Genomic DNA, 24,370 nt, shown 5'->3' on the forward strand with positions numbered 1-24,370 from the left:
CTCTGCCGCCATCCACTGCTTTCAGCCCAGGCTTTTCCGCCCTTGGAGATGGTGGCCATTGGCCTGAGCCTGCCCTGGCTCCATCCTGAAGGCCTTCTGTCTGACAGCTGTTTCCTGGGGTCCCTGCTGGTGGATTAATTTGGCTGTGGTGCCTCATTCATGCACCTGCACACTGGGGCCACATGCATCTTTGCTCCATGAGCTGAAAGGGAGAGGGGAGGGGAAAGGTAATGGGGATTCTTGAACTTGCCTTTCTGCTGGAGACAGTGTTTGGCCAGACCCTCGCGGGGGCCATCAGCTCTGCCTGTGAACACAGGCCTTTAACATGCGTATCCATGGGTGGTGGGACCCAGCTCTCCCTGCACCTCCTCTGGCCTGCTGCTGTCGATGCCTCCCAGGGAGCTGAAAGAACCGTCTGCAGTTGTTCTTGCAGCTGCTTTGATCCCCAGACAGGTGTTGGAAATGCCGTAAGTAGCTCAGCTCTTCATCATGGTGCTGAAGAAGCTGCAGGTGGAACTTGTGAATTGGTAACCTGTGGACTGCAGTGGACCTGCAGATGTGCTTCACTTGATTCGTTTGGTGTGTTTTCCAAACTTGAATCAGTTGCCGGCATTTAAGAGGTAGTATTCTGCAGCGGTTTAGGGCAGGGGTTGGCAAAACTGTGGCCTGTGGGCCACATCCAGCCCATGGGCTGTTTTTGTACAATCCGTGAGCTAAGAATGGTGTTGACATTTTTTTAAGGGTTGTTAAGAAAGCCCCCCAAACAAGCAAAGAAGAATATGTGACAGAGACCGGCTGTGGCCAGCAAAGCCTAAAATGTTTACAGTCCGGCCATGTACAGAAAGAATTTGCTGACCCCTGGATTGGAGCCAGGCTTTGCAGTCACAGGCTGACTGGGTTTGAATTCTAGCTCTGCCATTTACTGGCTGCTTAACCTTGGGAAAGTCACTTCCCGGGGCCTCAGTTTCCCTGTCTGTAATACAGCCTTTGTATTAATAGTACTGATAGGGTTGATATGATGATGAAAGATTTATTTACTTAACTCTTACAGCAACTCAATGAAGTAGGCGCTGTGATCAGCCCCACTTTAGAGATGAGGCACAGAGGCACAGACAAGGGAAGCGGCCCGTTTAAGGTCTCACGTTAGGTGAGCGGGAGGAACCATGATTGGAACCTGGGCAGAGTCTGATTCTAGAGTTCTGCGCCCTAACCATCAGGCTACACTGCCTGTCGAGAAGCGCTTTGGAGAGTTAAGCCGCCGAAGTGCTGGGGTGTCGGGGATGCTGACCTTCTCAGTTCCCTAGGGGGGGGTCTGGGAAGGTTGGTGGCCTTGTGTTTTGTGGCTTGGTGGCCAGTTTGCTCCTTTCCTGGGTTTCAAAACCTTGAATATCTGACCCATTGGAAGAATCGCCAGCTACATCCCCAGACCCCAGCCAAGGTTCCCTAGGTACGAACACTTTGGTTTCTGGATCTTGGGAAAGTCTGGTATCCCAGTGGCTGCTTGGAGTGGCAGTTACCGTAATGTATTTTAACAACCAGTGGGGCTGGACCCGTATGTCCTGGTGGACTCTAAGCTCTCGATGTGAAGTCCAGGTGTTTCTGAGGCCTGCTCAGCCCCAGGGGCCACAGTCTGGCCCGGTGAGATTCCTGGACTGTGGCTTCCCAGGAGAGGAGAGAGAGAGAGAGAGAGGGAGGGAGGGAGGGAGGGAGGGGGAGAGAGAGAGAGAGAGAGAGAGAGAGAGAGAGAGAACCTGCTTGCAATTGATGGAGGAATAACTGCCCACAGGAAACAATGAGGAAGCGGAGCTGTGGGTTTTCCTCCAAACCAAATGGCTGTTTACATGTCCCGTTTCCTCCATCTCCAGCTGTGTTTATCCGGGGCTCAGAGAGCACTGGGGCACCTGCCAGCAGGGCCTGAGATTCCTGTGGGGACATGCCACGCTCCCCGCCCGACAGAATTGCTCAGAGTGCTGGCCTTTGGCACCCACAGCTGGAATGTTTGCATCAGAAAACAGCTGGGATTGAGGGGAACTCTACGTACCCCTCCTGAGTTCCTTTTTTCTGTCACATTTTCCAGTGGATTTTCAAAGATGATCCTATGAGCCTGGGGCAGCTGAGCCCGAACCCTCAGTCCTGCCCACACCCCCTCCGATTCTGACGCCCTCGCAGATGTCCCTGTGACCTTCCGAGCCCCATTGTTTGAGCTGAACTTTGAACTGAGTAGGCGAACAGGGTCGAGGAGCCTGGGTGGGAAGGGGGACGAGGCGAAAATGAAAGTCTCTTTGGGAATAGCCCCCAAAAGCTGACCTTGAAACGTTGCCTAAGAATAGCCATAACGTTCTGTTCCAGCCTTCAGCCCAGGTCTGGGGTAGCCAGTTGGCATTTGCAGGCTCTGCTGAGTTTTCCATCACCGTTGCCCAGAAAATGATTCGGATTTGGGGTGATGCCCCTGAGGCTCAAATGGCAAGCTCCCGAGGGGAGACCCACTGTCACGGACCCTTTTAGTTATTGCCTGGTGACGTGCAGATCTTACTGGCATGCGCACCAGCTGCTGGCACGGCTCAGGGCCACCGTTGTGAGCAAGACAGACCCAGTGCCTGTCCCTTGGAGCTTCGGTCTCGGACTGGACCCACCAGGGCCTGGTATGTAATGGAAGCGGGTTGAGGCCGGCAGGGGGCAAACAGGAGGGGCACATCTGTCTAAAGGGGCAGCTTCCCCTCCAGTCCCCTGTTCCCTTTGTCTCCTGCCTCTCTGACCCCTTGCTTTCAGTCTCCTTTGCTGATTCCTCACCTTCCAGGCCTCCAAGTGTAGGTGGGCTCAGTCCATGGGCCATTTTTCTATCCGGATTTGCACCTGCGGTGGCCTCATCCATTCCACGCCCCACCCCCCTTTGAAAGTATATTCCAAAGTTGTGCAACCATCACCACAATAATTTTAGAACATTTGCATCACCCCCAAGAGAAACTCTGGATCCACGAACAGCCACTTCCCTTTCCCCTCCTTCCCGCAGCCCCCGGCAAGCACTCATCTACTTTCTAGCTCTGTGAATTTGCCTACTCTGGGCATTTCATATGCGTGGAATCATATAATACGTAGCTTTTTGTGTCTGGCTTCTTCCACTTAGCACACTGTTTTCAGGGTTCATCCATGTTGTAGTATACATCACCACTTTATTCCTTTTTGTGGCGGAATAATATTCCATTGTGTGGGTATACCGTGTTTTGCTTATCCGTTCATCAGTTGATGGGCGCTTGGGTTGTTTCCACTTTCTGGAGGTTATGAATACTGCTGCTGTGAACATCCACGTAGAAGTTTCTAGGTGGACATTCCCATGGCTTTAGACCCCGTCTCTGTCCGATGACTTCCAGCCTGGACCTCTCATCTAAACCTGGTCTTGTTCTCCTGCCCACTTGACTTCTCCGCTTGAAAGTCTCACAGGCACCTTCTACCCACCATATCCCAAAGCAAACGCTTGGCTCTCCCCTTCCCCCAGACCTGTCTCCCCTCCCACCTACCGCCTCGCCCTCATCTCCGTAGATGGCCAGATCAAACATTCTGGGCCCAAACTGGGCACGTCCTGGGAGCCACCTTCTGGGACAGCAGCTGCAGAGGGGTTGTGTCAGGGATGCTTCTGCAGGATCTCTGCTCAGGGTATAGCCTCGGGACCCTGCATAGGCTCCAGTGTCTTCTGTGCCTCCCACGTCTATCTATGGGTGATGCAGCTGTCACCTACACAGAGTGTGAGCACCTTGCCATTTGGTTGTTACCTCTGTCTCCTTGGCCGTCAGGAGTGTGGTGCCCCTGGGGATGGCCCGTGGTCCATCACTAAGGAGGTGTCGGCATCAGTTCTTGGTGCAGGGGGATGACTGGGGAGTGGTGTGTTTCCCAGAGTGTGGGACGTGTACCGCTCACAGCTCACCAAAGGATTTTAGGTGGCACAGGAGGAAACTTTACGTGGGGTGGGTGGTGGGAGAGGGGAGAAGATAACACCAAGCACAGTGAATCACACCGTGAGACTAGTACTTCCGTAACGAATCTCTTTCAGTCTTCCTGATTATCTCCAGGAGGGGAGCCACAGTGGGTGCTACACTGTCTAGGGTTTTTGGAGCCGTTCATTCATTCACCAACCATTGAGCAGCTATTATATGTCAGGCATTATAGTAGGTGCTGGAGATACAAAGTGAACCAAAACTGCCCAAACCCCTTCTTCTGTGGTCTGACATTCTACCGGGGGGGGGGTAGAAACAGACAACAAATGAATGAATAGGAAATGTGTATACTTGTTTAGATGGCATGAATACTATGGAAAAAAAAAATCAGGGTTAGTAAGGTCCAGGAGCGATGGATGGAGAAAGTGACATCTGTGCCAAGACCTCAAGGAGGTGAGGAAGGGGGCCATACAGGTACCTGAGGGAAGAGTCTTCCAGACAGAGGGAAGAGCCAGTGCAAAGGCCCTGAGGCAGGAGTGCATCTGAGGAACAGTGAGGAGGCCTGTGTGACCAGAGGGGAGGACCTGAGGGAGAGAGTCGGGGAGTGAGGTTAGAGAGGTGGTGGGCCCGGATTATGTGGGGCCTTGTGGGGTCTTTGTCTGCTCTGAGTGAGGTGCGCACCGTGGGAAGGTTTTGAGCAGAGGAGGGACAGGATCTTAGTTCTCACGGGATCCCTCAGGCTGTTTGTGGAGAAGGGGCTGTGGGGTGATGAGGGTGGAGGCGAGGGGCGGGGAGACCAGGGAGGCGTTGATACGAACGAGTGGTCCAGGCAGGAGGTGACAGGACCAGGGTGGTGGCAGTGGAGACAGAGGCATTTTATGAGAACCGCCTCTTCATGTCATTTGCTCATGTTCTGTTGGATAGGTGTCTTTTGTGTTGATTTGCCGGAGTTCTTTCTCTTCATTCTGGCTACCTCGGGTCATCTCTTTGGAATTCTTCTCTGACCCTGATGTTACGAGGTGAGTTCCTAATCTGCTGGGGATCTGGCATTGTTGCCGTCTTGCCGAGAAGGCACAGGAAGTCACAGGTCTCTTTTCTGTGGCCCCCTTTGCCCCCGCTCTCGTCTTCCCCACCAACCACAATGCCCGCCCTGCATCTTGCCTCTCGGGCTGAGCGCTGACACCTTGCCCACATCTGCTTCAGCACCTCTGACTGCACCAGCCCCAATTCAGGCTCTTTCCGTGTGGTGAGCAGCAATAGCCTCGGGCTGCTCGACTCCCTCAGGGTGGGGGACCTGCTCTCTCCTCTCCCTTTCAAAGCCAAGCTGCAATTCCTGGTCTTACTCGGGGCCTCTGAGACCACTCTTCCTCGGAGTCCTGCCTGCATTCTGCTTTCTGCCATGCTCTGCGTGATGGTTAAGAGTCTAAGGTTGAAAATCCAGCTCCACCTCTTCTTAGCTGTGTGACTGAGGGCAAGTTGCTGAACCTCTCTGTGCCCCCATTACCCTATCTGTAAAGTCACTACCTCCCAGGCCTGCTGCAAAGATCGATGAGACAATGCCTGAGAAAACCCATGAGAGCACTTTGCATTTTACCAGGTATAGTCAGTCATGCTTGGTAAATGTTAGCTACTCTAATAATGTAATGATTTTTATTTTTATTGATCCCAACTCCTCCTCTTATTAGTATTACCTCTTTGAGAAATGACAAACTCTCAGTTTGCTCCTCTGTCAAATAGTGCCTTATCATTGGTTACTGTGAAGATTAAATGAAATAATACCTATAAAGGGCTTATAAGTGCCTAGTAAGTATGAGCTATTTTTATTGTCTCAAAGTCTGTTTTGTTCAATATTAATAAGCTACCATAGGTTTCTTTTGATTAGTCTTTTCACGATATATCTTATTTCATCCTCTTACTATTAACAATTCTGTACCGTTAGATTTTTTTAAAATTAATTTTTATTGGAGTATAGTTGCTTTACAATGTTGTGTTAGTTTGTGCTGTGCAGCAAAGTGAATCAGCTATATGCATACATATATCCCCTCTTTTTTGGATTTCCTTCCCATTTAGGTCGCCACAGAGCACTGAGTAGAGTTCCCTGTGCTATACAGTAGGTTCTCATTAGTTATTTATTTTATACATAGCAGTGTATATATGTCAATCCCAATCTCCCAATTCATCCCACCCCTCCTTCCCCCCTGCCACCCCCATCCCCATCCCCATATATCTGTTCTCTACGTCTGTGTCTCTATTTCTGCTTTGCAGATAAGTTCATCTCTGTCATTTTTCTAGATTCCACATATAAGCGATATTGTACGATATTTGTTTTTCTCTTTCTGACTTACTTCACTCTGTACGACAGTCTTGAGGTCCATCCACGTCTCTGCAAATTGCACAATTTCGTTCCTTGTTCTGGCTGAGTGATATTCCATTGTATACATGTACCACATCTTCTTTATTCATTCTTCTGTTGACGCACACTTAGGTTGCTTCCATGTCCTGGCTATTGTAAATAGTGCTGCAGTGAACATTGGGGTGCACGTATCTTTTTTTTTTTTTTTTTTTTTTTTTTTTTTGCGGTACGCGGGCCTCTCACTGTTGTGGCCTCTCCCGTTGCGGAGCACAGGCTCCAGACTCACAGGCTCAGCGGCCATGGCTCACGGGCCCAGCCGCTCCGCGGCATGAGGGATCTTCCCGGACCGGGGCACGAACCCGTGTCCCCTGCATCGGCAGGTGGACTCTAAACCACTGCGCCACCAGGGAAGCCCGCATGTATCATTTTGAATTATGTTTTTCTCCAGGTGCGTGCCGAGGAGTGGGATTGCTGGGTCATACAGTAGTTCTGGTAGTTCTGTCTTTAGTTTTTTTTTTTTTTTTTTTTTTGGTACGCGGGCCTCTCACTGTTGTGGCCTCTCCTGCTGCGGAGCACAGGCTCCGGACGCGCAGGCTCAACGGCCATGGCTCACGGGCCCAGCCGCTCCGCGGCACGTGGGATCTTCCCGGACCGGGGCACGAACCCGTGTCCCCTGCATCGGCAGGCGGACTCTCAACCACTGCACCACCAGGGAAGCCCTGTCTTTAGTTTTTTAACGAACCTCCATACTGTTCTCCTTAGTGGCTGTATCAATTTATTGATACCTTCCCACCAACAGCGTAAGAGTGTTCCCTTTTCTCCACACCGTCTCCAGCATTTATTGTTTGTAGATTTTTTGATGATGGCCATTCTGACCGGTGTGAGGTGATACCTCATTATAATTTTATTTGCATTTCTCTAATAATTAGTGACGTTGAGCATCTTTTCATGTGTTTGTTGGCCATCTGTATTGTATCCTTAGATTTTAGATACTTCTTTTGTAAGCAGTATGAAGTTAAAGTTTTAAAATCTGTCCTGTCAGTCTCTATCTTTGAACAGGAGAGTTTATTTAGTCTACTTATATTTATTGATATATTTGATCTTGTTTCTACCACCTTTATAAAATTTTTCAATTTGTCCTCTTTTTTTAATGCTTCTTTTTTTCCACCTTTCTTGCTTTATTTTGGATAGTTTTAGTTTCTTTGGTTTAGTTACTCTTGTTTTCTTCCTTCCTTTCTCCTTCCCTCACCCCCTTCCTTCCTTTCTTTCTTGTTTTTCTTCTACTAAATTGGAATTTAAAACTACCACTACCACCATCATTATCTCTCCCAAGTTTACCCTCTCCTCTCTAGAACCTGGAATTGGGAGTGCAGGATGTAGACTTTGGCCGTAAGGTGTGCTAGGGCCTCCTTTGGAAGTTGGATATAGAGTCACTGCATGTTGGAGCCCCACCACTGAATGTCAGTAGATACCAACCCAGGGTGTCAAACACAGGTGCCTGCAGGGCAGGTGAAAGAAGTGAGTGAGTAGATTGGATGCAACCCAGTGGGTTGGGATGGGGATTGTGACAGACTATGTAGCACACAGGTCCCGTCTATGGGGGTGACCACCAGTCAGGTCAGCCAATTGCTGTTGTCCGGTGGAAGCACAGACCAAAGGTGGCTAGAACTTCTGCTTTGCTGAGAGAGCCTGGCAATAGCATTTGGCCTGCAGCATCTGGATTGTGACCCAGGCTCTGATCCAGTCGTGCATTGCGTAGCCAGGAGACCAAGGCTCGGAAAGGGGATGAGACTTGCCCAAGTCCACATGGCATGTCCTCATCAAAGCCAGAACGTGAACTCCCAGAACTGAGCCCTCTTCCTGCTGTCTCCCGCCATCTCTCCAAGTGGAAGGAAGGAGTTTTTAAGGCCCATGAGCATTATTTCCTTTCCCCCATTAATTCCTAATCCAAGGGGCTACAATTTTCAACCTGCAGCAGGGGCTGGCATTGTTAAAATCGGAACTGTATTGTCATGAAATATATTTGATATAATAGGCACGCATGGAGGTTTTCTTTACCGTGCTGGGCAGCTTTTCAGTTCTGGGTTTTCACGGACTTACAGCTGTTTTTCGTTTCTTGTTTTTTTTTTCTTCTCTTTTCTTTTTTCTTTTTCTTCTTCTTTCAAGTGGTGGTGGGTCTTGCTAGTGCCTCTTCATTTGCATCTTGCTGTCACCCTAGACAGGGCATGCAGGGACCCAGAACTGAAATACCAGGAAGTCTTGGTCATGAGGTCAGAGCTTGGCTTCCTGAGCTTTGATGGTGGTGCCTTGGGCAGAGGTCTGTGGACAGACCCACAGCTGGTGCAGGATCAGCCCCTCCTGGAGCTGGATGAGGTGTCCCCAGAAAGTGGGTGTGCTCCGTGGGATCCAGCCCCCATTGGTGACGTTCCCATCCTCAAGGCTGCCTTTTTCTCTTTGTAGAGAAGACAACGTGGCTTTCTAACCACATGTCTGCTTTTGAGCCTCCAGGAGCCCCAAGTCGCAGCAAGTAACGGGTATGGTCACTTCTTCCAGTGACAAGTCCAGCTGTGTTTTCACTCTGTGGTTTTATGGCTCCGTCTCCGTATGGCTGCATCCAGGAGCTCAGATGATGCCATCGAGAATCAGGCTCTTCCCATCTCCTGGCTCAGATTTCCTCTGTGTCAGCTTTAGTCCTGGGAGGCTCCCTTCTCATGGTGGCAACGTGGGCCTCCAGCAACCTCAGGCCTGTGTCTGATGAGCACGGCTACCAAGGGAGAAGAGAGTGTTTTTCCCGAATGTCCCAGGGCTCGTTGGGTCAGCTCGGATCCCACAGGGATCAGACCTGCAACCGTAGCAGTGAAAGCATGGAGTCCTAACCACTGGACTGCCAGGGAGTTCCCCACTATGCTCTCCTTGAGCCGGTAGCTATGGCTGGGAGATGGAAGGCTCTGGAACACGCCCTGGGAGCTGGCCGGGAGTGGCCCCTCTTGGACTCCAGGACGGGAGAGAGGACAGGGGAAAACTGGGGCCGCATCGCCTCCCTGTCTCGTGTCCTCTGCACCCTGTCTTCCTCTGCCTCTGGGCCCTGTGTTTTTCTCCTGGTCCTTTTCTGAATCTCAAGCAAAGCAGAGCAAGAAAGGGGGAGTTGGCTGCAGCTGTTTCCTTGATGCCCGGTTTGGCCTGGAGTTTGAGGCCCAGTGCCCACACCTCCGGGGACATGATGGGGCCGCACAGAGCGGACACAAGCGGGCACCCTTTTGGTAAATGTGATGGGAGGGGAGCGGAAGTGGTGGGTTCCTGTGCTCTGACATCTTCTCTTCCAGGAAGCCCTCACCTCGAGCCCTGCTTGCAAAACCACACGGGGCTGGCAGGACGGATGTTGGGGAAAGGTTACCCAGCCTGGCTCTAGAGGGGTTTCCGCTGCTGATTCGCTGGGTGACCCCCGCACACCCCCTCCCTTCTCTGCTCTCAGTGTTTTTAAGGAATACCCAGGGCCTGCCCCTGCTCAGACATTTCGTGTTTGTTCTAAGAGCCTACTTGTGGGGGTGTTCACGCCCTACTGTACTGTTTCTGGAGGGGCCTGTGGATGTGGTGAGGTGTCTACCAGGTCCTGCTTTCTGGCTCTGTGGCCTTGGGCAAGAGGCCTTGCTTCTTTGTGCCTCAGTCTCCTTACCTGTAGAGTGAAGATAAAAACAGTACCTACCTCTTTGGGATGATTTGAGGATGAAATGACTTAAGAAACTGAAGTTTGGAACAGTGCTTGGTACACGTAGTGAGTGCTCAAGTGCTAGCTATCATGATTACTACTATAATTACGACTTTTACTGTTATTATTACTAGAAATAATAGTAAATGTAACAGCTATGATTAGTATGGAAATAATTATGATGATGATAAATATTGTGTCCTTACTGATTGCCAACACTTTTACATTCACCATTCCATTCGATCCACACAACAACCTTAGGATCTGATTGTGATCCCATTTCACAGATGTGCACACTTGGTCCACTTGGACCCTCTGAGGTCTTGCAGATCCAGAGGGTTTCTTCTTAGTTTTGTGGTTCTCCCAAGATTCTTAACAAGCAGCTTTTGGGCTCCTTCCAGAAATACTGTTCTCAGCGTCAAGCCCTGTAAGTTCATGTAGCTATTCCACCTTGGATGTGGATTCCAGGGTTTTCAACACCATAGACCGTCTCTTTTGAACTTGACTCTGTTGTAACTTATTAAGACAGTGTGTTAAGTTCGGAACTGGGCAGGAGCCTCCTCACCTCCCTCCTTTTGCATGTGAGGCTTTTGTAGGGCAGCTCAAGCTTCCATTAATTTTGAAGATACCCATATTTTATGCTTGTCTGGGGCTGACTGGGGACACCTTTGGGATTCCGAGATCCTTGCAGTCTCTCTGGGATTGTGAGGCAGTAGAGACTCTCAAATACAAGGAATGGAAAAACTAGCTCAAACAGGCTTAAAAAAAAAAAAAAAAAGAGCCCACGTAACTGAAAAGTATGTGGCTAGATGGTTTCGGGTGGGGCTAAATCCAGCTGTCATTAGGGAATTGCCAAACTCTTTTCCAAAGCTGCTGCACCGTTTTATATTTTCTCCTGCCCTGTATGAGGATTCCAGTTTCTCTCCATCCTCAAGAACACTTGTTATTGTTTGTCTTTTTGATTATAGCCATTTTGGGGGGTGTGAAGTGGTGTCTCATTGTGGTTTTGTTTTGCATTTCTGTAATGACTAGTGATATTGAGCATCTTTTCATGAGCTTATTGGCCATTTGTGTATCGTCTTTGGAGAAATGTCTGTTTAAATCCTTTGCTTATTTTTTAATTGAGTTGTCTTTTTTTAAAATCAATCAATTAATTAATTAAATTTTTGGCTGCGTTGGGTCCTCGTTGCTGTGTGTGGACTTTCTTTTAGTTGCGGCGAAAGAGGGCTACCCTTTGTTATGGTACACGGGCTTCTCATTGCGGTAGCTTCTCTTGTTGTGGAGCACGGGCTCTAGGTGCGTGGGCTCAGTAGTTGCAGCACGTGGGCTCAGTAGTTGTGGCTCGCGGGCTCTAGAGTGCGGGCTCAGTAGTTGCGGCGCACAGGCTTAGTTGCTCTGTGGCATGTGGGATCTTCCCGGACCAGGGATCAAACCTGTGTCCCCTGCATTGGCAGGTGGATTCTTAACCACTGTACCACCAGGGAAGCCCTGAGTTGTCTTTTTGTTAAGTTGTGAGAGTTCTTTGTATATACTGGATGCAAGTCCCTTGTCATATATATAATTTACATATTCTGTAGATTGTTTTTTCACTTTCTTTATAGTCTTTGAAGCACAATGTTTTAAATTTTGCTGAAGTCCAGTTTATCTAATTTATTTTTAGTTGCCTGTATTTGGTGTCATATCTAGTAATGCTTTGCCTAACCCAAGGTCAAGAAGATTTACACCTTTGTTTTCTTCTAACAGTTTTATAGTTTCAGCTCTTACATTTAGTATTTATTTTTGTCTGTGTTGGGTCTCCGTTGCTGCACACGGGCTTTCTCTAGCTGCGGCGAGCGGGGGCTACTTTTCATTGTGATACATGGGCTTCTCATTGTGGTGGCTTCTCTTGTTGCAGAACACGGACTCTAGGCGTGTGGGCATCAGGAGTTGTGGCACGCAGTCTCAGTAGTTGTGGCACGCGGGCTCAGTAGTTGTGGCACACAGGCTTAGTTGCTCCATGGCATGTGGGATCTTCCTGGACCAGGGATCGAACCTGTGTCCCCTGCATTGGCAGGTGGATTCTTAACCACTACGCCACCAGGGAAGTCCCTATGATCCACTTTGAGTTAATTTTTGTGTGTAGTGTGAGGAAGGGGTCCAATTTTATTTTTTTGCATGTGGATACCCAGTTTTCCCTGCAGCATTTGTTGAAAAGACTATCCTTTCCCCATTTAATTGTCTTAGCACCTTGTTAAAAATTTATTGACTATAAATGTAAGGATTTCTTTCTGGACTCTCACTTCTTTTCCATTGACCTATATGCCTATCCTTATGCCAGTACTGTACCACCTCTTACGATTTGGAGAAAGAGTGTGCCCGTAAAGGGCACAGCAAGTGCAAAGGCCCAGAGGCAGGAATGGGCCCTGAGTCTGTGGCTGGGCAGAGCGGAGTCAACACTCCCTTGTGAACCAAGACACCAAAGCCAATACCTTCCCCTCAGTTTTGGCCCAGCCAGGAACCTAGCCAGAAGGTCCTGCTCAGTTTCAATTCTCCATGCCCAGCAGCGATCTCAGGCAGGAGGAGAGGTGGGAGCAGGCAGACGGAAGAGGGAAATGACCTTTTTCTCATTTTTACTAGCTACTGGGTGTTGGCAGCCCCTCAGGGAACCATCAGTAGAGGATTGCTGAAATTCCAACTTCCAGGGGTTTGGGATGTGGTGGCAGTGCCTCCCAGGGTGTGACAGGCCCTAAAACTCTTAGTCTCAAGAATAAGAGAGCTGAGGGCTTTGCACTTGTGGAGGGAGGTGGGAGGAGGTAGGATCCCAGGGACACAGGCTGGAGAAGCATGGAGTAGTGGGTAAAAACGTGGGCTCTGGACTTCAATTGCATGGGTTGGAATGTTGGCTCCACCCCTTAGCAACCTTCGACCTTGGACAAGTGGCCTCGCCTCTGGGTCCACCTCAACTTCCTCATGTATCAGGATATATTTTAGCTACAGTGACGGAGACCCGAAACAACAGTGACTTAACGTGTAATTTTATTTCTGTACAAGGCAGTCCAGGGTTTATGTTCTTCCACCCCTGGGCTCTCAGATGTTCACACTGTGTCCACGTACCAGCCAGGGAAAGGGGAGACAGGCAAGGAAAACGGAAGCTGCACGCACCCCAGTGATCAGAACCTGTGTCCTGGTGGACGGGAATGTTGCCTTTATTCCGGGTGGCCTTGTGCTCAGCTAAGAATCTGTTCTGTTGCTTTTGACCAGGGATCAGCAAGCTTTTCCTTTAAAGGACCGGATAGTAAATATTACAGGCTTCACAGGCCGTATGGTCTCTGTCGCGACGATTCCACTCTGATGATGTGGCTACAAAGAAGTGAGGACAGCGGGGAAATGACTGAGCGTAAAGCTTCGTTCGTTGCAGCAGGTGGTGGGTTGGACTTGGTCCGCAGGCTTTCATTTGACCCCCTGCTTTTAGAAGGAGAGCATGCTGGATCTGCTTTGGGGGTTGAGCCCCTGTCACTGCTCACTCGGAGGAAACAGGGAGCTGGCTGGCTACACTCCCCTTTTGTGCCTTGGCTGGCTTGGCAGAAGTTCAGATGCTCAAAATTACTTACATTGGAGCATGGGGCTGGGGGTGCTTCGGGGAGTTCAACTGAATCCCGCATCATGGGTCACAGGCTTCTATCGTAGTTTTATCTGTGGACATGTCTACAAGCAGGCCGTCAGCTCCAGGAGAGTTGGGGCAGTGTCTGTGTCATCTGTGTCCTCAACAGAGGGCCCAGCCTGAGGCCAGGTACACAGGAGGCCTCACTGGATGGATGAATGGGGCACAGAGCTTCCTGGTTCCAGCCTTGAGCATCTCTTGCCTGGACCATTGCAGTAGCCACTAGCCAGTCTTCCTGCTTTTACATCCACTTTATGTTCCCTCCAGTGCATCTTCCACTTGGCAGTCAGGGTTTTTTTTTTTTTCTTTTTTTTTTTTCCCCGGTACACGGGCCTCTCACCACTGTGGCCTCTCCCGCCTCAGAGCACAGGCTCCAGATGTGCAGGCCCAGCGGCTATGGCTCATGGGCCCAGCCGCTCCGCGGCATGTGGGATCCTCCTGGACCGGGGCACGAACCCGTGTCCCCTGCATCGGCAGGCGGACTCCCAACCACTGCGCCACCAGGGAAGCCCCTAGAGAGGTTTTTTAAAGGCTAAATAAATTGGATGGTGTTAGGCCTCAGCTTATAACCCCCCATCACCTCCCCATGGCTCTTGGGATGAAACCCGGAGACCACACCCAGGCCTTACCTGATCTGTGTTTGGTGTGTGCATCCGACCTCAGCACCCATCCTTCTCCTTGCTCACTCTGCTGCGGCTTCCCTGGCCTCCTTGCTGTTTCTCACTGCCTCAGGGCCTTTGCTTGTGCTCTTCTCTTGCCTGGAGTGCTGTTCCCACAGATGTTTGTATAGCCTGTGCCCTTACTTCATTCAGGTCTCCACCCTGAGGCCCTTCTCCTCAGAGAGACCTTCTCAGACCAGTGCACCTCCCTCACTGTCTGTCCCTTCACTTGCCTGATGTTTCACCTAGCACTTAATCAATAATATAAATTATATTTACCAGAGAGGAAAGTATTCCTATTTAACTATCTGAAAGGTTATAAATAGTATAGATGTTCAGCGCACTAACCTCAGAGCCAGACTGGTTAGGCTCAAGTCTGCTCCGTGACCCCAGGCAGATGACCTGACCTCTCTGTGCCTCAGTTCTCAAATCTGTCAAATGAGGATAATAATAACTACCTCATAGGGTTGATGTGAGGATTGAGTGAGCTCAGAAAGAGTGCAAGCACTCACGAAATGCTGACTCTTACTATTACCGTTAGTGGTAATACTCAACTTCTGGACTGTTCTCTCGACTGTGAGCTCCCTGAGGGCCGTCTCAGTCTCTGTCCAGACCCCGGTGCTCTGGTACATACCTGTTGCTCAGTCTGTGTTTGTTGAGTGAGGAGTGAATGGAAATACGTCGCCTTTGTACAAAAAGCTCAACCCTCAGTGACCAGCCTGCCTCTGTCTTACTTCCTCCTTGAAGCCTTTCCGGCCACACTGTCCTTCCCCTTCTCTGATTTATCACGAGCGCCTTCACCACTTGGGGCTGTTGTTTGTGCCCCCACCCCACTTCCTCCCTTCCTTCCTCCCTCCATCCCTCCCTCCCCCTTCCCTGGGAGCACCTTTCCCAGCTCTGTTGCCTCCAGAGAGAGGGCTCCATCCTTCCCCACCCCTTGCTTCCTTTCTGGTCTGTCCCTGGGCCCAAGGCAGGTGCTCAGCAAACCCACAGGGTCCTGATGTTACAGAACATCTGGTCCTTGGGCCATTCGGATCCGCTCTGCAGAAAAGAGGCTGTTCACGTTCAGGCAGAGAAGAAATGAAGTGACTAGAGAAGACCTATTTTTGGAGCTGGTGCTCCGCAGGGCGTTCTCAGAACAACACCTGCCTGGCCCATTGTGGCCTGCGGGCCCTGCTAACGTGTACCATCCTACGGAAGCGGGACTGATAATGGTCAGCGTAGACTGAGTGCGCACTGAGGCTGTACTTTCCCCCAGAGCTACTTTTCCTGCAGCGTCTGATTTACCCCTCGCCATGACCGTGAGCGGAACCAGATGGCCAGGTTCAAACCCACGTTCCTCCTCCTACTTCCTGGAGCCTTTGGACCATCCCTCTGAGCCTGCATCTCCTCCTCTGTTAAACGGATAATAACAGAACCTACCTCCCAGGCACAGAGTAAAGGCTCATCGTCACCATCCTCCCCCACATCACTGGTTTTCAGTCGATGAACCTGAGGCTGGGCATGGAGGGCATCTGGCCCGAGGTCACCCAGCCGCCCAGGGGCGGAGCTAGCCCTGGAACCCATGTGGGACTGTACTGGGAACCAGCCCACTGGAGTGTCATGTCTGTGATTTTTGAGGGAGCAGAGAGATGGAGAGATACTGGAACATCTGAGCATGTCAGAGCAGGATGATTAGAGAAACTTATCTCTGCAGGCGTGACGCGGCCTGAAAATCTTCCCTGATATCTTGAGACCCAGCTGGTCTCTGCCGTCTCAGTTCCTTTCTCATCACACTTACTATGGGGCTGAAACCCTTTGATTAAGACCAGCCTGACCTTTAGAGTGTCCCAGCCTGTGCCGGTGGTGAGGTGCGAGATGAGAGTGAGAAACAGTGGGAGGGGGGCTTGCGGATTAAGCCCCCGACTGGCGTCTTTGTCCTCTACATGTTTCCTCCACGTCCCTGTGAAGGCAAGGGGTTCTTTATACCCATTTTACAGATGAGAAAAACTGGGGGCTAGGGAGAGGCAGTGTCTATGGCCACCTCTCTGGCCAACTGGTCTCTGTCTCTTTCTTTCTCCTTCTTTCTCGCATTTACTCTCCTCCAGCCACACTGCCTCCTGGCTGTTTCCCTTACAGACCCCATACACTCCCACCATGCCCCTTTGCGTTTGCTGTTCCTGTTACCAGGCATGCCCTTCCCCCAGATTTTTGCAGGACTCTCTCCCTTCCTTTATCCAGACTCTCTGTTCAGATGTCACCCCCTCAGAGGGGCTTCCTTGACCTCCCTATTTGAAAGAACACCTCCTTTCCCAGGACCTTCTAGCCCCTCATTCTGATGTGTCTTTGTAATATTTGTCACTGATTTTTCTTAATTTTGGCCCACCTCCTTTATTAGAATGTAATAGCCACCAGATGAGGAATTTTTCTGTTTTATTAACAAATTTGTCCACAGACTCCAGAACACTGCCTGTTGTGGAGGAGCTGCTCAGGGGACATTTATTAAATGAATGAATGAATGAATGAATGAGTGATGTTCTCCAGCTCCAGATCACACCTTTTGTCCAGAGTAGAGCTGGGACTTGGTTCAGGCCCGGGTGTCCTGGAGGCTGTTTGGTGCCCTGTGGGTTGATATCCCTCATTCCTGCCCTCTCCTCTACCCTAGGAACTCGCCAAGAGGACCCCCGGCAAGCACCCGGACCACCCCGCGGTCCAGAGCGCCCTGCAGGCCATGAAGACCGTCTGTTCCAACATCAACGAGACCAAGAGGCAGATGGAGAAGCTGGAGGCCCTGGAGCAGCTGCAGTCGCACATCGAAGGCTGGGAGGTGTGTCTGGGGCAGGAGGAACCTTCTGGGCTGGGGACGGGCCCGGAGGGTGCACAACTTGGGTTCAGACTGTGGTCTGGGCACCAGATTTGGCCTGTAGCATATTTTGTTTGGCCTCCATGGTGTTTGCAAAAAAAAAAACAAAAAAAAAACAGTTTAATTATTTTTCAATTAGGTCCACATAAAAGTCTAGATTTAAAGTTTCTCTTAAAAAATTGGTAACACTGAGCCCCCATTTTCCATGGCAACAGCCTCTGGAGCCTCTAGATTTCCTCCATCCCCACCACTCCCCAGTCACTCTCCTTCACATGTTGCCTGTCTGCCTGGTGTCCCTTGAGCTTTTGATGCCAAGGTCAAGGGTAGCTTTTAAGGGTTCACTCCAGGATAGAATTCTGGCTTTGACACTCCCTTACTGGGTGACTGTAGGCAAATGTCTTAACTTCTCTGAACTTCGGTTTCCTTATCTATACCTGCATATAGTCGGTACTCAATAAGTGATAGGTATGGATATTACTATGATGATGATTATTAAGGGATGGGATTCTTGAGATCTTCTGTTGTGTCTTCCTTAAATTATTAGAGCTGTCCTAAAAGATCTGTAGAATGAAATGGGAAAATCTGAATCAATAAAAAAGTCAATATCCGAGTAAGTACAGCTGGAATGGGAGATGAAGACTAAGAGGAACGACTCTTGGACGCAGATAATTCTCCGAATCATCTGCCTTAGACCCTTTGGATGTGCTGGCACTGGCTGCATTTGGGATTTCCACTTCATCTCCCTGTGTTGGGGAGTCCTAAATGAGACTGTATAGCTGCGAGGTTGAGGGTATGGCTGCAAAGGGGAAGGACCTGTGCTCTGGAGGAGGTGGGTGTTGTGGATTAGGGTTTGCCATGTACCCACTCTCCTCTGCCTGGCCTTCCCGCCCGGCTGGAGAACAAATAGTTGCATTTCTCAGGCTCCTTTGTAGCTCAGGTTTGGGATATGATTGGCCAAGATCAGATCCAGCTGCTCGAGATTTGGAAAGCAGGAGTGGGGCGGGGACCACCCTTGTGCTGTTGGTGCAGCAAAGCACAGCCGTGGTTGTGTTTGACTTTCTGTGATAGCATTTGCAGGGGCCCGGTTTCCAGCTTCTGAGTGTCAAGAGGAAGGGCATCCATTGTGTTGTTGGTGGTGTGTATCTAGCAGGATGGGGTGGCTTTGTAGCTGAGAGTTGAGGCAGCAGCTTCTGAGGGCCTGGAAGCAGCTTGGGCAGGATTTCCCTAGAATATCAGCTCGGGCAGGTGGTGGTCTGATTCTCCTTTTCCCCAGTTGGAGCAGGGGCAGTGGCTTCCCTGGAGGGCCAGTTCTACAGTGTTCTTGGTTTTTCTGGCAGCTGTGATTCTAGGCTCTTCTAACCCCTCCAAGGATTGGATAAGGCCCTCATTTCTTTCTGCTTAAAATGCATAGCTTGGTTTCTGTTCCTGCACCTGAAAATTGTGTCAGGATGTGTCCTCTGAGGAATCACATTTCACCTTCATGATGTCAGAGCTCTGATTTGGTTTCTTGTGATCCTCTCAGCCTTCCCCTCTATGGTTCCATGATGGCAGCAGCTCCAGGCATCATGTGTTCCAAAGCAGGAGGAGACAGGGGCTCGGCCAGGGCAGTGAGGGGGAGCTCTCCTCCCTAGTGGAGGAAAACCTTTCCCAGAAGACCTTTCCAACTCTTTGGCCAGAAGTGCGTCACTTTCGGCAAATATGCTGACCTAAAGAGCACATAGAGTGGATACGTTTAAACATCTGCCTGTTTGGGCTTTGAGCTTCCTGGCAGCCAAGGTAAAAAGAGCAGGACACCGAAGTTACTCAACATTCATTGTCAAAAAAGGAACAAGCTGAGCAGTTCTTCTGGGTGACAGAGAGTTTCCTGACATCCAGCTAGAAGGGAAATTTCTCACGTGAGCCCCTGTGGAGAGAGTATTAACCAAGCGATTTGGCAGCCAGAGCAGAAGTGATTTCCAGATGCCTCCTGGTAAGGGCCTAGGGAAATAGGAACTAAGGGTCTTTGGGGTCCTTGTTGACCCTGAAATATCTGCAGTTTGAGAGTGGCCCTTATTTTGACCTCTGTCGCTGGTAAAGTAGGAAATAAAGTGACGTAGAATAAGAATTGCTGACAATTTACTGAGCACCTATTACACATTTTTCAACGCTAGAAGAGAGGGCAGTTGTTATCCCTATTTTACAGATGAGAAAACTGACGTGCAGGGTCTTGGCTTTGGTGCCCATCCTTTTTTTGTTTTAATTAATTTATTTAGTTTTGGCTGTATTGGGTCTTCGTTGCTGCACGTGGGCTTTCTCTAGTTGCAGCGAGCAGGGGCTACTCTTTGTTGCAGTGCACGGGCTTCTCATTTCAGTGGCTTCTGTTGTTGTGGAGCACAGATTCGAGGCACGCGGTCTTCAGTAGTTGTGGCGCATGGGCTCAGTAGTTGGAGCTTGCAGTCTCTAGAGCACAGGCTCAGTAGTTGTGGCGCACAGGCTTAGTTGCTCCGTGGCATGTGAGATCTTCCCGGACCAGGGCTCGAACCTTGTCCCCTGCATTGGTAGGCGGATTCTTAACCACTGTGCCACCAGGGAAGCCCCCAGCCTTTTAACTTACAGATTATCCTGCCTTATGCAAGTTTGTCCTACTCTCCTGGCCTCATTTTCCCCTACTTGTCTAATTTCAGAAATAACATCTCTGAAGTTATCTCCTGGCGTCGTTGTGAGGGTCAAGCGAAGGGTAGAACGTGAATGTTCTTCGGAAAATGTGAAATGGTTTTCTGTATAGTAGAAAGGTTTTTAAGTTTAATCCTCAAGATGACTTGGGAAAATAATACATTCTAGCTAGAAAAAATAATGTTTAACAGTGAAGCTGCTTGTAATAGCTTCATGCCCTCAGTAGTTAGAACCTCAGGGGACAGTGTGACTTACAGGTGTAGTTCACAGTGAACGATGGTGGTTGCAAATCCTGATTTCTGATTCTCTCCTTGATCCTTTCTAATCTTTTTTTTTTTTTTTTTTTTGCGGTACGCGGGCCTCTCGCTGATGTGGCCTCTCCCGTTGCGGAGCACAGGCTCCAGACACGCAGGCCCAGCGGCCATGGCTCACGGGCCCAGCCGCTCCGCGGCATGTGGGATCCTCCCAGGCCAGGGCATGAACCCGCGTCCCCTGCATCGGCAGGCGGACTCCCAACCACTGCGCCACCAGGGAAGCCTGCTTTCTAATCTTTTGTTTGACCTCTTGCCAATCTGATTAGAGGGCTGTCATCTCTCTTGGAATATGGCTGACAAGGGACTTATTTCTGGAGGAGGGGGAGTCTTTTCTTGGCCACTTTCTTGCTGTGCGCTTGGGCTTGCATCATTAGTTTGATCTCCAGTTTCTGGGTTGTTTTTTTTTTTTGGCCTGATCCTCTGTGAGCCAATTGTCCTTTTTAGCTGTGGGACTGGTTTAGTTAAAACCGGATAAGTTAATCCATAAATCCATTTTACTGAGCACAAGTAAATGGGAGTATGTCGCAATACTGTGGATGTGAGTGTATGAGCCCACCCCCTCTGCTTGGTGGGGTACCTTTGCCTCAGTTTCCTCATCTGTACAGTCTGGCTAATGGCAGGATGCCCCACGGGTCACTTGAGGATTCAGGGAGTGGATACATGCAAAGCGCTCAGAGCGGTGCTTTCTTTATCGGATCAGAGTAAGCGCTCAATAAACGTCAGGAGGAGCCGTGGCAGCAAAGCAGGATTTCTTTCTTCATTTTTTTTTAGATGAGAAAACATCATGCAACTTTGCCTAGGGCTCATACCAGTGTGGGCTGACCCTCCTGCAGAGGGACACTCCGGACGTTGGGCCCCGCAGACTTTCGTGAGAAGCTCACGGTCGTAAAAAGAAGTGCATGTTCTTAATAAGAAAGAAATAGAACACACCACTCTTGCTGGCTCTGGAAGCCCTGCTTTAAGAGACCATCAGCTGCACTCACCCACGAGGGACAGAAGGAAATAGGGGTGAGGAAACATAAGACCATTAAAAACAAGGACCATAAACAGAAGTTCTTGTATGTTCTTCCCACCCTCCCTGGGATGCCTTGTGCTCTCGCCCCTTTGAAGACCCCTGCTCTAGACCAACAGCTGCATAAAAAACCCTTCAGGTTACCTTCTAGGAGGCAGCACAGGGTAGGTGAGTGGATAGGATGGTGGGACCACCTGTCCGGGTTCAGGTCCCAGCTCACTCACTGACCATCCCTATGACCTTGAACAAGTCACTTCACTGCCCCGTGCCTCAGCTTCCTCCTCTGTAAAATGAGAGTGTAAGGGTTAACGGAGTTTTGTAAGATCCTTAGAGCTGGAGTTGGTGGGTGGTGAGCCCTGTGCCTGTGTTAGCTTTTGTCGTCTTCTCTGAGTGTCACCACTTCAGTTCTGCACCGTCTGAAAGAGGACTCCAGCCCCGACTGGGGGACACCTTGGTGCGCAGCCTCTTCCCTGTGCATCTGATCCTTAGCGCCACCCCTGACCTGGGTTCAAGGATTCCGGGGAAACCGAGTGTCAGCTGGGCTTCTTAGGCCTGGGATGGAAGGGACCTCCTCCATAGTGTCCTTGGCATTTCAGATGCAGTTTGCTGGGTGGTCCTTGGCCAAGGCCAGGGAGGCAGCTTCCCAGGCTGGGTGTGCTTCTTCTCTGCCATCCTCTGACATTGGTCTAGGTCTGTGTGACCTCCAGGCTCTTGGGCCCTACAGCTGGGCCAGGTACTAGGTTCATATACAGTACATACGAACGAGTTCCATTCCAAGAGTGTGTTTGTAAGTCCAGTTTGTTCACGAGTCCAACAAAGTTAGCCTAGGTACCCAACTTTTTTTTTTTTTTAACTTATTTATTTTTGGCTGCGTTGGGTCTTAATTGCCACGTGCGGGCTTTCTCTAGTTGCAGAGAATGGGGGCTACTCTTCCTTGCAGTGCGCGGGCTTCTCATTGCGGTGGCTTCTCTTGTTGCGGAGCACGGGCTCTAGAGCGCAGGCTCAGTAGTTGTGGCACGCAGGCTCAGCAGTTGTGGCTCACGGGCTCTGAGCACAGGCTCAGTAGTTGTGGCGCACGGGCTTAGTTGCTCTGCAGCATGTGGGATCTTCCCGGACCAGGGCTTGAACCCGTGTCCCCTGCATTGGCAGGCGAATTCCTAACCACTGCGCCACCAGGGAAGCCCGGTACCCAACTTTTACAGATAACGCCAGACACGAAAACTAAGTTATGTGATTGGACATGCAAACACATGTTCGCATCTTTGAAAGTTCGCAACTTGAAGGTTCGTATGTAGGAGACTTACTGTACAAGCAGCCAAAATCTCCCTTTGGAGCCTGGAAGGGCTGATGGGTGGACATGAGTGAGGTGGAGGAGACAGGAAGCACATGGTCTCGAAGGAACTGTTGAGTTGCTTTGTGCTCTGAGCTGGCCCATGGGCCACTGATGGAGTCTTATCTATCAGGGAATCACACTCTCCCTGTTTGCAAGGATGCTGGACTCCAAGGGGCTCTTCATCCCCTAGCCCCAGGGCAGCAGGGGTGCTACCTCGCTGGGTCGCTGTGCTGTGGGCATCACACATCTGCCTGTGGCACGCAAGCGTCCAGGCTGTGATTTCTGTTAACGGGCGTGTGCTTCTGTCCTGGGCTGCACAGCTCTTGATTGCAAAGAAGCTGGTTCCCCAGGACCCCGAGTGGGCCCCAGAGAGGGTCTCTGGCACCATTGGGCAAATGGATTTGCTGCTTCTAGCCGGCCCGTGGGCACAGAGCAAACCGACTTTGACGGCAGCTGGGGAGACTGCAGTGGGCAGTTAGAAAACAGCCTGATTTCTGATTTGCCAAAACCAGTTTCCCATACTGGGTATCAGAAATAATTGAGTCAGCAGATCTTTCTGGGGTACGAACTCCTTGTCAGTTCTGGGCGTTGAGTGTCTGGGGAAGGAGATTCTATGAAGAATTCTCCTTCTTTCCTCCCCAAGTTCCTTTCCAGGCAGAGGTAGCATCACGTCTCTTTGTTGTGATCTGCAGGTTGGTAAAATGAATTTCCCCTAAAATACCACTTTTGCATAATATCCCCTGGGCCCAAATGTCAGAGGCACCCCCTTGCCCACCTGTGGATAGGGCCTCCAACCTTATCTTGATGTATTTAAAAGTACATCAAGTATTTAAAGTTGGCGGCTGTAAGAGAGACTTCAGTGGCTTAAATGAGATAAAAGTTTATTTCTCAGTAGTGATGCAGGCTTGGGGTGGGGCACCTCTGCTCCATTCGGACCCTGGTCCCTTCCAACGCCTTCCTCCGTCCTTTGCTGCGTTGTATTCCACTACCGTGGCCATCTTCCAGCCTATGGCAAGAGGAGGGAAGGGAGGAAAGGGAGGGAGGCAGTTTTCTCAAGGAAATGATGTAGAAGTGAGGCATACTGGCCATAATGTGGTCACGTGACCACGCCTGGCACAAGGGATGCTGGGAAGTGGAGTCTGTGGTTGGGCAGCCACGTGCCAGCTGAAACTCCATGCCTATGACGGAAGAGGAGCACGGATTTGGGGGCCCTCCGGGGGCTTCCTTAGCCGGCATTCTGTGCCCTCCAAGGTCTCTTTCCAGCTTCCTCTCTGTTAGCACTTTGGGATCTCTCTGCCCCTGCCTTGGTCCCCCCAGAGTTCCAGATGGACCTGTGTGGTCCCTGGCTCTGAGGACTCCTCCCAGCAGGGACCTTGCCTATCCCTATCCTCAGCCTCTTTATCTTCGCCATCCTCCCAGGCCCATCTTGCTCCTCCCCGGTGCCTTTCCTGACCACATCGCCCTGAACCCCATGGAGGTTCAGTGAACGTCATGCACACCTAACATCTTGGTCATTTAGCATAGATGACCAGGTAGAATTTGGGAACTGTTCCCGTCTATTCTCACGTCCTGAGCTAGAGAGGGTGCTCTCAGAATCCTCTGCCCCTGGTGGAACTCACATTGCATTGGTCACCTGTTCTGCAAGCATTTATTGAGCACCTACTGTGTGCCAGAGAGTGTAGTAGGTGCTGGGAATACCGTGGCAAATGCTTGATAGATGCTTGATAACGCTTCCTGTCCTTATGGAAGTGGCATTCTTGTGGAGGAGATAAAGTAACAAGTCAAGACACGAATAAATAAAGGGGGGAGGAGAGAGGCAAAAACCCAACCAAACAAAACCCATAACAAAACCAGATGTCCACTAGGGCCGTGTGAGCTGAGTGAGTCCTTTCACCTCGCTGAGCCCCAAGCGCCTGTTCTGTGAAATGGT

At 50.3% G+C, this 24,370-nt stretch overlaps 1 protein-coding gene across 1 annotated transcript in view; it reads left to right on the plus strand.

Moving 5' to 3' along the window:
- Window positions 1-24,370, plus strand: part of PREX1 (phosphatidylinositol-3,4,5-trisphosphate dependent Rac exchange factor 1) — a 198,356-nt gene that overhangs the window by 104,360 nt on the left and 69,626 nt on the right. Inside the window, exon 6 of the mRNA XM_079946475.1 lies at window positions 16,932-17,093. Within this exon, the coding sequence (XP_079802601.1) occupies window positions 16,932-17,093 (162 nt within the window). The remainder of the gene's footprint in view (window positions 1-16,931; window positions 17,094-24,370) is intronic.

Source organism: Stenella coeruleoalba (genome assembly GCF_951394435.1).
Source record: "Stenella coeruleoalba genome assembly, chromosome: 15".
Classification (NCBI taxonomy): Eukaryota; Metazoa; Chordata; class Mammalia; order Artiodactyla; family Delphinidae; genus Stenella; species Stenella coeruleoalba.